The sequence below is a fragment of the Rhea americana genome, unplaced genomic scaffold (genome assembly GCF_003343005.1).
Source record: "Rhea americana isolate MKP2758 unplaced genomic scaffold, rheAme1 scaffold_493, whole genome shotgun sequence".
NCBI classification, from domain to species: Eukaryota; Metazoa; Chordata; class Aves; order Rheiformes; family Rheidae; genus Rhea; species Rhea americana.
Window position 1 is genome coordinate 181,105 of NW_028186638.1, and position 15,117 is coordinate 196,221.

Here is a 15,117-nt window from a genome sequence, read left to right on the forward strand (position 1 = left end):
GCGTCGCGGGGGCTCCCGCGGCCCGAGGTGGGGGCGGGGGGCCGGGCCGGGCCGCGGGGCGCCCCACGTCCCCGGAGGCTCCCGGGGGGCTTTCGCAGGCGGGTGCCGTGATGGGGCTGCGCCAAAGAGGGTCGCAGGGAGCGGGCGTCCAACCCCGCCGAAGTAAACTAAAATTGGAGTTTTCACTTAGTTTTAGGCGGGCGAGTTTTACGAGGTGAAGTTAATTTTTTTTCTTTTTTCTTTTTTTCCTCCTGAAGGGATCGGCTGTTTTGCCGACAGCACTGCGGGAGCATCGCTTCCAGGTTATTTCTGGGAAATAACCCAGCGAAGGGAGGCCGGTGGATGTATATTTAGATTAAGGTGTGTGTTACGCACTGCGGCACCAGGTTCCTCGTGGAAGTTCGCTCAGTCTCGCCCCGGCGCGAGTCYGTCGCGCCTGCAGACTGGCGTTACGTACGCGCGTTGGGCGCACTGATGCCATGGGTGATAGGGAGCGAGCAGGGGTTCCCCCAGGGAAATGCCATTAAACCTGTTGCAGTTCTTTGTCATAACTTTTTGAATTGCATAAGTTAAAGGTTAATACAGAGCTCAAAACACGAATGAGTTGTTTCGGTTTTGGATTCGCTAATATATATATATATATATATATATATATGCATTTTATATTTGTGCGTGTATGTATGTGTGCAGGTATGGCTATATTGAAATTGCTGATATAATGCAGTAATCAATCAATTTAACTTATCTTGAATGTCAGGTAACTTTATTCTGAAGTGGTGTATGCTTCAATTCAGGAATTACAGCTGAGATGTAGCAGTAATGTACTTTTGAGCTGCATCTGATGCTAGTTTTTAACATACRTCTGTGAAACTTGCTGTAAAAAATACAAGGGTGTAAAGATTTTCAGCCTTTTGCTTTGCAGACTGTTAAGCCTCTAGTGAAAGCGTAGCCCTGCTCTGGTGGCTATTTTGAACACACAGGTTTGCTTCTCTTCGCTGCTTCCTGCAGACCCTAAATTAAAAAACACTTGTTAGAACTGATGCTCAAGAGCTTAATTCTGTGCCCCTCTCTTTATGAGTGATAGCCTTATTTTAGGTGGCATCTGCTTTCTGTTTGAGTAGACCCATGTTAACATCCAGGYTGTGCAGGCCTTTTCTTCTGGGAAGAAATGTCTAGGTCAAACATACTTCCTTAAGAAGATTTTCTCGTGTTTCCAGATAAAGGAGACTTGGTTTCCAAATCAGATTAGGGACTGGGTGCATAATTAAACATTATTGCATTTGCAGATTYTAACTGACATTAAAAGTATGAACCACTAATGACTAACAGTGAGAATTTTTTGTCTTCAAAATGTGTAATTTGCCGTTAGGTTCAAAATGATCAAACGGGGGGAAATACATTGTTATTGGCTTGCCTGAGACTGATGCTGGTTTAAGTAGCAGATGCAGAGGTAGTCAGGCACGTGCTGAACTTTAAGCACTAGGAAATCTGTTGACTAAATGAGATTTTCAAACTTAGCCTTAAGCACAGCCACGAATTTCCGGGACCTGGACCACATGCCACAGAATAAATTGTGAGTACAAGCTCGCGTAGTGAGGCAGGATGAGACGGTTGGGAGAYGGTCTTTTACTGCAGATTGTGGCTCTAGCCTCTCCTGGAGTAGGAAAAGGGCTGCACTGCTCAAAGGGTGTTCAAAGTAGCCTGGGCACCTCACGTGAAAGGGAGTTGGTAAGGGCTAGTTTTATATGGAGAAGCCTTGGAGCTCTACCGTGTGTGTGTACACACACATTAGATTTTTTGGTGTCTGCTGGGAGTGTTATTTAGCCCACGTTGTATCCACTATTTTAAAACTGGTGCGTAGCAAGCTGGTGGTTTTCATGGAAGGTGACAGAGTCTTTGTCCATTACTAATTAGGCATATAAATAACTAAAGCCGCTGCTGTGCCTGGCACTGSTTGGCTTTCCTGCCTTCGTAAGAAAGCCAAGGACTGAACGGACGCTTCAAAACCAAACTTTCCCATCCTGTTTGTGGTGATCCGTGTGTGGAAGCGGAGCCTGCTCTGCAAGGACTGAGGTGCTGCTTGCTCTTTCTTGCATCTTCCTTCAGGGAAGATGGGCTTTGTATTGGTAGGACTTAGATGCAGGGACCGGTCCAGCTTTTCATGCAGAGCTCCAGAGTAATCCATGAGCATGATATTTCCCTTAGGAAGGTCTGAGACTTTGTTTTGTCTGGTCAGATTGCAGGCTCCTTGCTGCTGAGACCCTTCCTCTGCGTGCTTCTGCAGGACTCTTGGCTAATTTTAGCTTGTATTTTAAAAATAAGCAAGCAAAAGTAATCTACGAGAGCTTTCACTAGTTGTAAGCTTTCCCYTTTTTACTAATCTGTGCTTTTTTCCTTGTCTGTCTGCTTTTCAGGTACAAGCAAGGTAATTATAATCAGTTGCTAGCAAAGATGTCACTCTCCAAAAGGGAATTGGATGAGCTGAAGCCATGGATCGAGAAGACCGTGAAGCGAGTCCTGGGGTTCTCGGAGCCCACCGTGGTTACGGCCGCACTGAACTGCGTTGGGAAGGGAATGGACAAAAAGAAAGCGGCTGGTACGTCCCAAGTGTTCCGACTCCAAATCTGCAAATGCTTGTAGAAGTGCTCAGACCCTTTGATTGAGCAAGTAGCGTGTGGAATAGGCACACGATAAGCAGCTCGTGGGCAGATGTTTAAAATCTGCCCATTAGTTYGTTTGTTTGTGGCATATGATGTGGAATCTGTGTCCTACAACAGGTTAAACAGCACAAAACAACATCAGTCTTGTACACGAAGTAATACAGGTGCTTTTCTTAATACCTCGAGCAAGTAAATGAGCTGCAAATTACCCCTGAAATAGGACTATGTTGGAGTCACCCATTAGTAGACATTGTGTTGCATTTGAAATGGCTTTAAATCAGACTTAAACTCCATTCCTATATTCCCTGGAGACTGACTTAACGCTAGCTGTGCTGAACTGTGTGACAGGTCRTTGTTTCATTAGTAGTTGAGGCTGTCGATGTGCAGCAGAAGGAGGTGAGCTCTGATTTGTGTTGAGCTAGTTTTATATATAAAAACCTTGGAGCTCTATCATACACATGAACGCACAGTGAGAGGGGTGATTTCCGACTCACCCTAGACATGGTGAGTACGTACAGATCCACCCAAACAGCTGAGACGTGTTCAAAAGCCTTGGAATTTGTTACAATAACTTATTAAGTAAAAAAGAACTTAAAGCCCCTTTTTCTAAAGGAATGTGCACATTATGCTTCCATCTGATGTTTTTTTTGACCTTTACTTCCCCATTTTTTTTTCCTAGTGGGGACTTGGACTCCCATGTAGTGAATTTAAATATCCTGACAGTAGGATTTCTTTTTGTTCATCCTTCTCCTGACCCTTGAGAAATAGAAATCTGCAGATTCCAGAGGCCTACAGAGCACAGGTCCCATYGCAGTAGTTAGATTGAAGCCACCTTTTAACTGAGTGTTTTATGGCTTTGCAGTTTTCTGTTTTTTCTTCATTCCAAACAGTGATTTTTGCCATTTATACAAGCTGCTCTTCTTCTGCAGACCATCTCAAGCCCTTTCTCGACGATTCCACTCTGAGATTTGTGGACAAGCTCTTTGAAGCAGTTGAAGAAGGACGAAGCTCCAGGCACTCAAAATCTAACAGTGACCGGAATCGAAAGCGAGAGCTGAAGGTGAGCCAAGGATTGATTACTGATTGGTTTTGTTCTGTTGTTTGGTGGCTGTGGAGGCAGCGCTGGTGCTCTGCCACATTTTCCTCTTCCAGAGAGGTACATCTTGTAATGCTTAAAGTTCAAGAGAAAGACCCTTCTCCATGATGAAGTGTGTGAGCCTTTACCTTTCAGTTCTCTTTACTTTCTAATGAGGTGGTGAAATGCTTTCCTTGGTGGTGTCCAAGTTTGGAAGCCTGGGCTTTTGATTTCTTTAACAATCTCTGTTAGGCTTCTGTAACAGAGTAACTTAAAATAACAGGGCTCAGTCTCTCAGTTTCCTGTCTTACTCCTTTATCCGCTGCTGCGTTTTGTGGTATTGAGTCTTTACTGCCTTGCAAGCAGGAAATCTGGGTTAGGGTGTCCCAGCTCACAGTTACTTCCTATTGCTCTTCCTTGCTCAGATGTGCCATGTTTCAGTCTACCAGGTGACCTTCCCCATCAGTGAGCAAATGGGTCTTTCTGCAGTGGGTTGTCTGGTGGGTTTTCATTCTCTCTCCATTTGCTGAAGCTCGTCTGGAATCTGCAGGGGACAATTTTTGGCAACTTCTTTTCCCCCACCATAGCGCAAGGTTAATTACAGCAAGGATGTAATAGTTCTCTGATGTTTCTCCCATCTAACACTTGTCTGGGATGGTGGAAGTCTCATGCATCCAAACCTGTTTTCACCTCCTTTGTTCTCTTGAAGACTTTACTCGCCACCTTCTGGAATTGCATTTTTTTCATCACTCGCATACCGAGTTTAAAAGTGGCTACTCTACATGCTGTTCCCTGCTTACAAAGTAAGTTCCCTTTCACTTTTTCTGAGGTTCTTATTTTATGATAATCTGTGYTTCTCTGTAACATTTGTTTAGTCGACATTTAACCTCAGTTACCTAGAATAATCCCTTTCAGAAAYTGGATCTGTGCCTTTTCAGGTGTATTAGGAGACAGCTGCCTTCACTCCTTATTTTCTATTTGAACTTTTTTCCCTATTATCTGGCTGAGATTTTAACACATGCCAGAGAAGGGTCTCCTCCAGGCTCCAGATACATTAATTAGTTACATRAGACTACATTAAAACCGTTTCTGACCTGCAAAGGTGGCACAGCCTGAGGAGCAATAGTGCAACCTTCTTGTTTTACATTGATACTTTGCCTTAGTCTGATCTGGAGTGAGCTGGGTTAGGGTGTCCTAGCTCCACATGAATGATGGTAGTTTAAAGGCCTTCACTCTTCTGCAGCTTTTTCAGTCATAGCAGAGGTGCCAATAAGCATCCTTCAAGTATTTCTGTGCTGTGGACCCATTTTAATTTGTGTATTAGACTGGTACCTCTGCTGACCTCAAGCTCTAGGCTGAGCTGCCATGGGACTGTTAAAATAGCATTGCCTAAAACCTCATTTTCTATCTTACTGTCATTCCTTACTGCTCTTGCTTTTGACATCCTGGGGAGATGGCAGAGACAGGAACATCAGGAGTCCTGTAGCTGCTTGACACTTCACAGTAGTAGAGCAGAATTGCAGACTGCAACTTTGTCTAGTGACTGTTATGGTCCTGTAGTACTGCTGATGTATGTGGGYCCTGCGTTTCTTGACAGTTGAAATCAAAATCACCAGTGAAATTATTTTGCCCACTTTCAAACTGTCTTGTCCTCTGATCTTCCTTGTGACATCGAGACATCAACCGACATACTGCAGGTCATTACAGCAGAGGGAGGGAAGGGAGCAGCATCCTGCTGAAGAGTGACAGGGGGTCTGACACTAACAGGCTGAAGCAAAAATCGGTCTGGGGGTGGGGGTAGGCAATTCTTCTCCAGTGAAAAGTCCTCTTGAGTGTCTTGCATGAGCATAGATGGTTGGTGTTGTCAGCTTCCAAGCTAATCTGAAAGGAGACCTTGGAAGCAGCAGAGCAGACCCATCCATGTCTCTTGGATACTGGCATGGGGAGAGGAGTCCCATCTGCCAAATCATCAATCTCTCTCTCTGGATTTACCTTTCTTGGCGATGCTTCATCAAGATCTAGATCTGTCCTGACTATACTTTAATGTGGGAAGATCTAGTGAAACTATTACATCATGGTCATAGTAGATTGATATTTCTTTTCCCTCACTACAGGTTTTAGAGCTGAATTTATACTTGCACACTTAGGTCTGTAGCAGTGAGCAATGGATTAATTCAAAATACTACTTACTGGTCACTTGAGCTTCTTCAGCGCTCTGTCTGGCCTTCCTTCTGTCTCCTTGGTTAACTTTCGTGGGGTAGGTCATTGCTTGGGAAGTTTCAGGAACTAAAACGTAATGGTCTACACACTTTATACTATGGGCAAGTCCTTTCTCTTGAACTTGTAGGTTTTCCAAGAAGTACCTGTGTCTGGATGAGGATGTGTCCTTGTAGAATATGAACCAATATAGTGAAGAAGGGATTTCAACTAACGCTTACAACCGGTGTGTATATTTTCTTTTCAAATAACACCTTCACACACAATACAGTAACAGTCATGTGGACAAATCCAGTTTACCGTACATAAAACTGTCACTAACTGAATGAAATATGTGACCACAGTCACACAAACACACTTCCCCARACATAAAATTCTGTGTCAAGTGCACTTGCCCTTTTGTTTTGTAATCCTTACGCTTAGTGCTAGTCCATCATTGCTCCGCCTGCTCTCTGAGCTGCACTTCTTGTAGGAAGAGCTGGGAGCAGCTCAGTTTGAGCGCAGCGTCTTTTGGCCCRGAGCTGGGTCTGTTGAGTTGGAGCGCGAGCAGATCGCTGCAGCTGCGCCGTAGGTCTAGGGCTGTGTTCTCCTTTCGGTGAGAATGCGGTAGGGCAATGCAGCTTCCTTCACCAAACCCTCTGCAGTTGGCTGAAGAGTTGGAAGCCATTTTGGCCCAGTCAGGTCAGTTTGTGTGCAGGATTTCTCCACCTCTCTGCGCAGATGTATGAGACCTTAGATCTCGGTGCCTCAGAAACAGAACTGTCTTTGAGCATGTGAAAGAATGATGGTAGCTTCTACTCAAGCACATCCTTGCAATGTCTCCAGTCCTCGAGTTATAGACTGGATCGTTGTTGATGCTTCCCTGGTGGGGAACCAGGGCACAGACTTCACTGATGTAGGTTTACCAGTAGGGCAGCTTGCAGGCCTGGAAGTCCTTTCAGTCACAGTGCTGATGTTATGTTGGCTGGATCTGACTCGCATGGTGTCTCCTTATTTTAAAGTARTGGCAATGAAGAGAATTCTTTGCCTTTAACCACAGTTTCTCTGTTCTCCCCGTTTACATTAGGATGTGTTTGGTGATGACTCTGAGGTCTCCAAAGAATCTTCGGGTGTCAAGAAGCGGCGCATACCGCGATTYGAGGAGGTTGAGGATGAGCCTGAAGTTATTCCAGGTCCACCTTCAGAGAGCCCTGGGATGCTCACTAAGCTACAGGTTAGCCTGGCTAGGCTGTGTTACGTCAACTCTGCTGCCCAGGACAGAGCTGCCCATGTCTGAGATCTTGAAGCCTGACATGATTTAGTGTTTATTTTTTATCTTAATTCATGTTACAAGCTGAGGAAGCAAATGGCAAGCTGCTTTTGACTGTCATTTGTTTGCTGCAGTTGTTGCCTGTGGGTTGGGTTCCCCCCCCTGCCCGAACTCTTCCTATGGGTGAAGTCCTCCTGTGGGGAAAGCCTGGATGTTCTCTTTTTTAAATGAAATGTGCAAATAAATTTGCACAATCAGTTAAAGCAGTTTGAGGCAATACTATTTTCACTAARCTGGCTTGCATACATTTGCAAATTAAATAATGGGAGGGGGTGAGATCTGTTGCTGGTGACCCTTTCTGTACCTGATAGAGTGAAGAGGAAAAAACTGTCCAATTTTTTTTCCACAGATCAAACAGATGATGGAGGCCGCCACCCGTCAGATTGAGGAGAGGAAAAAGCAGCTGAGTTTCATCAGTCCTCCAACACCACAGGTACCTACTGGAAGTAACAGGCAAATCCCATGGTCTGTGTTTCAGCTAGACGTGTTGACCTAGATGTGCTGGAACAGGCACGTGACAATGCTTGTGTCTCTGTCAACAGCCAAAAATTTCTTCTTCATCCCAATCCGAGCGTCTCCCCATCGGCAACACTATCCAGCCCTCCCAGGCAGCAACGTTCATGAATGATGCCATTGAGAAGGCCAGGAAAGCTGCTGAGCTGCAAGCCCGAATTCAGGCTCAGCTAGCCTTGAAACCAGGGCTTATAGGCAACGCCAACATGGTGGGGCTGGCCAATCTGCACGCCATGGGGATTGCACCTCCGTGAGTACCTGCAGTTGCTGAATTACCATGTAATTCTGATAATACAATGCCAGAATGCTAATAGAGGGTTTCTCCAACACAATATTGATTTTGCATTTGTGGCCTTAAAGGCTACTGAAGGAATGAGCAAAATAAAGGGGTGAAATAGAGGTTGCTTCTTTCCTGGGTAAAACTCTTCCAGATTCTGTATGCAAGATGTGAGTTTTTTCTGGCTGTAGAGGTGAAACTTAATGTTGCAAAGAGGCCTTTGGCATAACCGGAGGTTTGTGCTAGAAGCCTGGCCACATCTGAAACTTGTGTCTGTGCCCTGATGTGCCATCCCCAAGGAATTGTGCAGCTTTGGAATGATCGAACTATATAAACTGTTTTGCTTCCTTGACATAAGACTGTGGCTGATGTGTAACTGCCCTGAAGTGGCTTGATATCTCCTTTCTCTTGATTAGAAAGGCATTACCTGGACAGATGAGAGCTTTCACAAATCATAGGTTAGTCCAGTGGCTACCATGGAAATGCATCTCTCATTTCCTTTGAATTAATGTTGTAATTGCATTTTAACGCAATGCATCTGTCTTGCCACCAGGAAGGTGGAACTGAAGGATCAGACAAAGCCTACACCACTGATCTTGGATGAACAAGGCCGAACTGTTGATGCGACTGGTAAAGAGATTGAATTGACTCACCGCATGCCAACCCTAAAAGCAAACATCCGAGCTGTGAAGAGAGAGCAGTTCAAACAGCAGCTTAAAGAAAAGCCCTCTGAAGATATGGAGTCGAACACTTACTTTGACCCTCGGGTCTCCATAACCCCAGCCCAGCGTCAGAAACGCACCTTTAAGTTCCATGAAAAAGGCAAATTTGAGAAAATTGCACAGAGGTTGCGAACGAAGGTATTTGAGGTCTTGCCATGCTAACTGACAGCACAGAAATGAGGGTTCAGTTCAGGATGGGAGATGACTCTCCTCTCCTGTGATGTGAAGGGAGCTGTGTTCGCTTGGAGTAAGAAGTTTTTCAACAGTCACCTGAAACTTTTCTAYCAACACTGTTCTTGTTGGAAAGGCAGGCATCCAAATACGAAATATTTGTGGAAAGTGTTTTCTTACAGCTATCTTAACTTAATAGAAGACAATCTGTTTGTTTTTGACAGAAAATTGGGAATTTCCAAAAGGAATTGACCAGTTTCCTGGCCAACTCTTCTTTCCACAGAAGTGATCATTCTAGAGGTAGAGATTTAAATGAACTTAGTAAAATGCCCACATTCTTGGGGAGAACGAGAGAGAACAACTTTACTAGGGAAAAAAAAAGTCCATAGATGTGGTCTCTAGGGAGACATTATTTTAGGATTGTCCAGTGATCCTAGAAGGTTCAGTAGTAGAACAGATTTTGGCAAGCATGTGAGCTTCTGCAAAAGCACTCCGTCACGTGCTCTGTGGTTTCTTTTGTGGTCTGCTTCAACTTGAAGGAAAAAAATAAAGCAGGTGCATACTGTGCTTATTTTGGAGGTTGTGCTATTTTGGAATGACCTTTATATGTCACTTTCTTCTTCTTTTTCTCAGGCTCAATTAGAAAAACTGCAGGCAGAGATCTCTCAGGCTGCCAGAAAGACTGGGATACACACTTCTACCAAGTTGGCCCTTATTACCCCCAAAAAGGAGCTGAAAGAGGGGGAGATACCAGAGATAGAGTGGTGGGACTCATACATCATCCCTAATGGCCTTGACTTGTAAGTGTTGCAAGGTTTTTGATTGTTTTGCTGTAGGAGGAAACTCTGGGAGTTTCTTGAGTAGCGTGGTGGTTTAGTGAAGGAAGSTGCAGATGCTCAGCACTTCTGCAGATCAAGCCATATGTATCTGCTTGAGCTGCTGGGTTCAAATGGGTGCTAGGTTTGCTTCCAGGTCTAGTTTGTGGTCCAAGCAGTTGCCTTTCTGTGCTGTGAAGGCAGCATTCCTCCCATGAGTGCAAATGGACTAATTTTGGCCAAAAGRTAGTGGTGCTGTCTTCCAAGCATGAGTGACTCTTAACGTACAAGTCTMATTCACGGCTGATTTGTGGGAAATTTGCCTCCAAATCATTAAACATTTCATGATTTTAGAGCACTAGGGAGGACACCTACACATTAATATTATGCCACCTTTTGCCTCCTTCAGCGTATCAAGCCCTGATTAATGCTCTGAGTCAGGATCTTGTGCATGTCAAATATTTACCCTTCAGAGCTGGCCCAGGGGAAGTGTTGTTATTTCATGGCTTGTGTTGAAGGGGATGCAGGAATTCAGCCTGGGAGATTTGTAATGATGCCCAACTCTCTCCTTTCTAGATCAAGTGGATCATCTAAGAGAGAAGAATACTTTGGGATCACCAACCTTGTGGAGCACCCAGCACAGCTAAACCCCCCAGGTACTGTTCCGCAGCAGTCCAGCATCAGACTGACCGGTTTTGGTTGACTGCGGTGTTTAAGCTAGGCACAAAACACTCTGCCTCACAACTGGAGAGGCAAACCAGCATAGGAGCCCTCACTTGTAATATTGCTGACTGCTGTCTCTTAGCACTGTGAGGAAAGAAATTATGCTAAGATAAATCTTAAAGCTTTTTCCTAAGATATCTAAAATCTGGAAGGAGAGTCTCTGCCTGCATATTGGAGGCTTCATATAAGAACTGCAGTGGTTAACTATAGTCCGCTTATGTATCGGTACCTTCCATGCCCTAAGTTGGGGTAGTAATGCAGACRTGAGGTATCTGTTAGTCTCCAGCAGGTTGATTTTGACATTCTTGCTTCAGGAAGAGCTATAAAATAACCACACACTATTTTACTTTTTTTAAGTCTGTAAATAGCAGAACTATGGTTTTCCTGTGTTTGATATAAGTAATCTGCAGCATTGCAGAGATCAGATTGTCAATGAAGTATGAATATAATTGARTGTGGCTAAGACTGTTCTCCAGTAATGACTGCAAGATAGCATTTTTTTTGTCTTGCTTGTTCAAAAGCAGATATATGTTTATCTCACAAAAGTGTGTTTTCACAGTGGACAGTGACACGCCAGTGACCCTGGGTGTTTATTTAACTAAAAAAGAGCAGAAGAAGTTACGGCGACAGACTCGGAGAGAAGCTCAGAAGGAGCTGCAGGAGAAAGTCAGGTTGGGCTTGATGCCGCCACCAGAGCCCAAAGGTAAATGACCGCTAGGGCGGACAGGCTGCATGCAGGGTACCAGGCCGACACAGCAAACCAGCTTGTCAAACCAGCAACGTGAGCCCGAGCAGGGATGGATGTTGTTGGGAGCTGCAGCAAGTAGCACAACCCRTAAGAGGGTGCACGTTGGGTATACAAACATGTCTGTACTGGTGTATTCTGATCCTTATCCCTACAGTTTACTTAGCCTGCAAATGCTCCTTGTTTTTCTGTAAAATGTGATGTGCTTTACCGTGCCATAGCTAGTATCTGGTAGGAGCCTCTAACAGTTCCTCTCTTATTTTCCTTGCAGTAAGAATTTCCAACTTGATGCGAGTGCTGGGGACAGAAGCTGTTCAGGACCCAACAAAAGTCGAAGCTCATGTTAGAGCACAGATGGCAAAGAGACAGAAGTAGGTGGCATGTTGCACCATTTTTGTTCTTTGTTTTTGGATGGATTTAGTATTAGCGCTGCATTTATGTTTCTAGAGAACTAAATCCTTGAACTGATGTAGCAGAGCAGAAGCAGTGTATTTTTCTCATGAGTTGCCTTTGTAGCGTATTTCAGAAGGGAGTTGGGTCTTAATGACCTCATCAGTTCTTGCCTCCCCTTACACAGCCATTGGAGTGGCCTCGTGACCTGTGTTAAATGAGTTACTTGTGAGGATGGCTGCTTGGCAAATTGCCATTGCAGTTGTTACCAATGCACATTTGCAGGGAAGAGCCGAAGCATAAAACGAACCAGGGAGACTGAATTTCCTCTCTGAGAGCATCTAGTGCACACTAATGGAGGTCTGATCACAAATAGCGCGCCACGGTGCTCTTCATGCCTTGCAGTTGACACAGTCTCCATGTGTTTTCCCATTAGTCTGAGTGACTGGATTAAAAAAGACCTAGTGCTTTTAGTTCAGGCAGGTGAAGGCAGAMTCTGGGAAGGAGATGAAGCCGTTTTGCGGTCAGTGGAACATGTCCTGTGCGTGACACTAGAAGGATCAATTTGGATGCTGTAACAGACAGGCAGTAGGCTGCATTTCTGCTTATTGCCGCGTCTCCTCCCATCCAGGGCTCATGAAGAAGCAAATGCTGCAAGAAAACTTACAGCAGAACAGCGAAAGGCGAAGAAGGTTAAAAAGCTCAAAGAAGATATTTCACAAGGAGTTCACATAGCTGTGTATAGGTGAGTGCTGAGCTGTGCGCTCATGACAGATTTTTTTTTCTTTCCTATGCCTATTTCTATTAGACCTGACAAATAACAAATTCTATCCTGTCTTTAGGGTCAGAAACCTGAGCAATCCAGCAAAAAAATTCAAAATTGAGGCGAACGCTGGCCAGCTGTACTTAACAGGCGTGGTGGTTTTACACAAAGATGTCAATGTGGTTGTGGTGGAAGGAGGTGAGGACTTTGGAGACAGGCTTTTGGTCACAGCATGATGTTCAAAAGCTTGCTTCTAGCAAAGATACTCACATGTGCAAAGTGCTGACTGAGGCTTATGGAAGGATGGGGAGAACAGGAGGCAGTTGAAACTCCCTTAATTATGGTTTTAATGGGGTTAGCACTGCCTACAGAGAGCATTATAATCCAGTTAGAAAACCCAGAGCACTAAATGTTGGAGGAAAGTATCAGTTAAGTGTACTTGATTTGAAACCTTGATACTCTCAGGGGATGCTTAGAGCAAGCAGGGCCTTGGCTCTGGGTCTGCTGCAGCACTCACTCTAAGTATTTTTGTAAGGTTTTATAAGAATTTATTCTGCAGCAGGAAGCAGTGAAATGAGCTTTGAAAGGCTTAGTTGTATTTGCAGGTGTCATTCTGCTGCTCCTTAAAACCTTCTAAAAACTCAGAGTTGAGGAACTGTGTGAATGTGAATTTCCATTCTCTCCAGGCCCAAAAGCACAGAAGAAATTCAAACGTCTTATGCTCCATCGAATAAAATGGGATGAGCAAACATCAAACACAAAGGGAGAAGGTAMGTATTAAACTATGCAGGGAGGGGGRTGGCAATAGATTAACTTGTAATAACTTGCTGCAAAGTAGACTTAATTGTAATTTAGATGGGGATCCAAGCCCAGAGCACCAGGTAACTGAGATGTCAGTTGGGGGTTGCACAGAGATGGCAACTGTAACTGCTGTCCCTCAGCAGAGGTGGCATGAGGAGTGGGTGGTTTAGCAGTGGGAGTTGCTGCTATATCATGGCCTGGGGGACGAGAACTTGCTTTGTTTTTTCAGATGACGACGAGTCTGATGAGGAATCTGTTAAGAAAACAAACAAATGCTCTCTGGTTTGGGAGGTGAGTGGCAGCTTTAGTTTAATATGAATTCTAGGAGCTGAAACCGGACTGAAGCTAACCCTGTAACAGAACAGCTGAGGCAGAAAGYACTTAATTGTTCTGAAACTTTGGATCAGATGAAATCCTACTGGGTTGACTCTTTCTGTGCACATTTATTTAACTATAGCAGAATTATGAGCACCTCACCCTGCACAATGTAACCCATACTTTGTGTGGAAGTCTGGTGGATCATTTGTTAAACTATTAATAAGTTTATTCCTGGGTTTGCTGTGTGCTTCCAGCTATTCTATCCCTGAGAGGCATCCCAAAAAGCATCCCTTTTCTCTGTTGCAGGGCACAGCAAAGGATCGCAGCTTTGGCGAAATGAAATTTAAGCAGTGCCCCACTGAAAACATGGCACGGGAGCACTTTAAAAAGCACGGAGCAGAGCACTACTGGGACCTGGCTCTGAGCGAGTCCGTGCTGGAATCCACAGACTGAGGGTGCTGCCGCCCCCAGCATTCCTGTTCATTTGAGAACAATACCTCGCGGGAACTTGGACGAGCCCCTTCCTCCCCCTTGGTCTCCACAGTACAAGGCATACGATTAAAGAAATATTTTTTAAAACAAACCACAGTTACACTTGTTTTCTGGATGAATTCAGCTCTCGGAGCTTGCGGTGCAAAACCGCCAGATGGTAGCATCCAGCCGCAAGGCTGCCATCAGCTGTGCTTGTAGGTGTCTCTTGCTTTCTCTGGAAAGGATTCAGTTTTGGGGTTAGTGGGAGAGAAATTGTTTTCAAAARTATCTTTAGCCCTTCGGGAAAAACAAGCAGTTTCAAAGTGAGGTAGTAGTGCCTTGCTAGTGTGTCAGCTGTTCGGTAGGTGAGGTGTGACACTGGCAGGGTAATTGGTGCACATAAAGGTCGTTTCCTCACTGGGGAAGGTGTTTGGGTGAGCCCCAATGGTTTAAAGGAGCATTGGAATTTGTAAAGCAGAGTAGGAGACGGGGACTTAGCCCACATCCTATATTTACGTAATAAACTTTTTTTAAAAGGAAGTCCAGGCTGTGTTTCTTTACATCGCTTTTCCGRCAGCGTGGGGCTTCTGCAGGCGGCGGGGCTGTGCTGGACTCTCGCCTCGCTGTTTTTACACCAAAGGTGGGACAGAGCTCGGGAAAATCCCGAGCGCGGTCGGGCTTCTGAAAGGGGAGCCTGAGGGTGGGCAGCCGGAACGGCGGCTGCTGGGACCYGAGGAAAGCAAGGAAGCTCGGGGAGAGCTTCGTGGGCTTTTATTTTTCATGATCGAGGTTATCGTCCTGGTCGAGCTAAAGGGCGAGAAGCGTGTGGCTTCCAGCTGTGGCAGCTGTGCCCTGTTTTTTCCCTGTGTGCTGAGGCTCGTTCACAGATCCGCGAAACGGCGCCAGAGCCCCTCCCCCTCCGGTGGAGGAGAAAAAACGGCAAAAAATGCCCCAAAGCTAGGGGAAAGTTCGAGTTTTTAGCGGTGAGGCCCTGGCGGCAGCTCGGTTGCGGCTGGCTGSGGGAGGGGGAAGCCTGGGTGCGTTAGGGAAGACCGAGGTCGAGCTTTGCACCAGTACGGCGCGTCTGGGGCTCAACGGCGCCATTCGCTCCGCAGGGCCCCGCCGCGGCCGGGCAGCGCCATGCTGC

At 45.4% G+C, this 15,117-nt stretch overlaps 1 protein-coding gene across 3 annotated transcripts in view; it reads left to right on the forward strand.

Moving 5' to 3' along the window:
• The window catches only part of PRPF3 (pre-mRNA processing factor 3), a 14,732-nt gene extending 222 nt beyond the window's left edge, over positions 1–14,510 (forward strand). The window contains exons 1-18 of one of the 3 annotated variants that reach the window (XM_085317278.1): positions 87–162; positions 258–360; positions 2,415–2,596; positions 3,590–3,720; positions 7,019–7,165; positions 7,611–7,694; positions 7,804–8,024; positions 8,468–8,509; positions 8,605–8,911; positions 9,578–9,744; positions 10,336–10,415; positions 11,042–11,185; positions 11,499–11,598; positions 12,249–12,362; positions 12,460–12,578; positions 13,067–13,150; positions 13,411–13,472; positions 13,806–14,510. In XM_085317278.1, the coding sequence (XP_085173404.1) occupies positions 111–162; positions 258–360; positions 2,415–2,596; positions 3,590–3,720; positions 7,019–7,165; positions 7,611–7,694; positions 7,804–8,024; positions 8,468–8,509; positions 8,605–8,911; positions 9,578–9,744; positions 10,336–10,415; positions 11,042–11,185; positions 11,499–11,598; positions 12,249–12,362; positions 12,460–12,578; positions 13,067–13,150; positions 13,411–13,472; positions 13,806–13,952 (2,286 nt within the window). In that variant the 5' untranslated portion in view covers positions 87–110 and the 3' untranslated portion in view covers positions 13,953–14,510. Of the gene's footprint in view, positions 1–86; positions 163–257; positions 361–2,414; positions 2,597–3,589; positions 3,721–7,018; positions 7,166–7,610; positions 7,695–7,803; positions 8,025–8,467; positions 8,510–8,604; positions 8,912–9,577; positions 9,745–10,335; positions 10,416–11,041; positions 11,186–11,498; positions 11,599–12,248; positions 12,363–12,459; positions 12,579–13,066; positions 13,151–13,410; positions 13,473–13,805 lie in introns of those variants that run through there. The other 2 variants (XM_085317280.1, XM_085317279.1) reach the window with 2 other exon arrangements.
• The last annotated feature ends 607 nt before the right edge of the window (positions 14,511–15,117 follow it).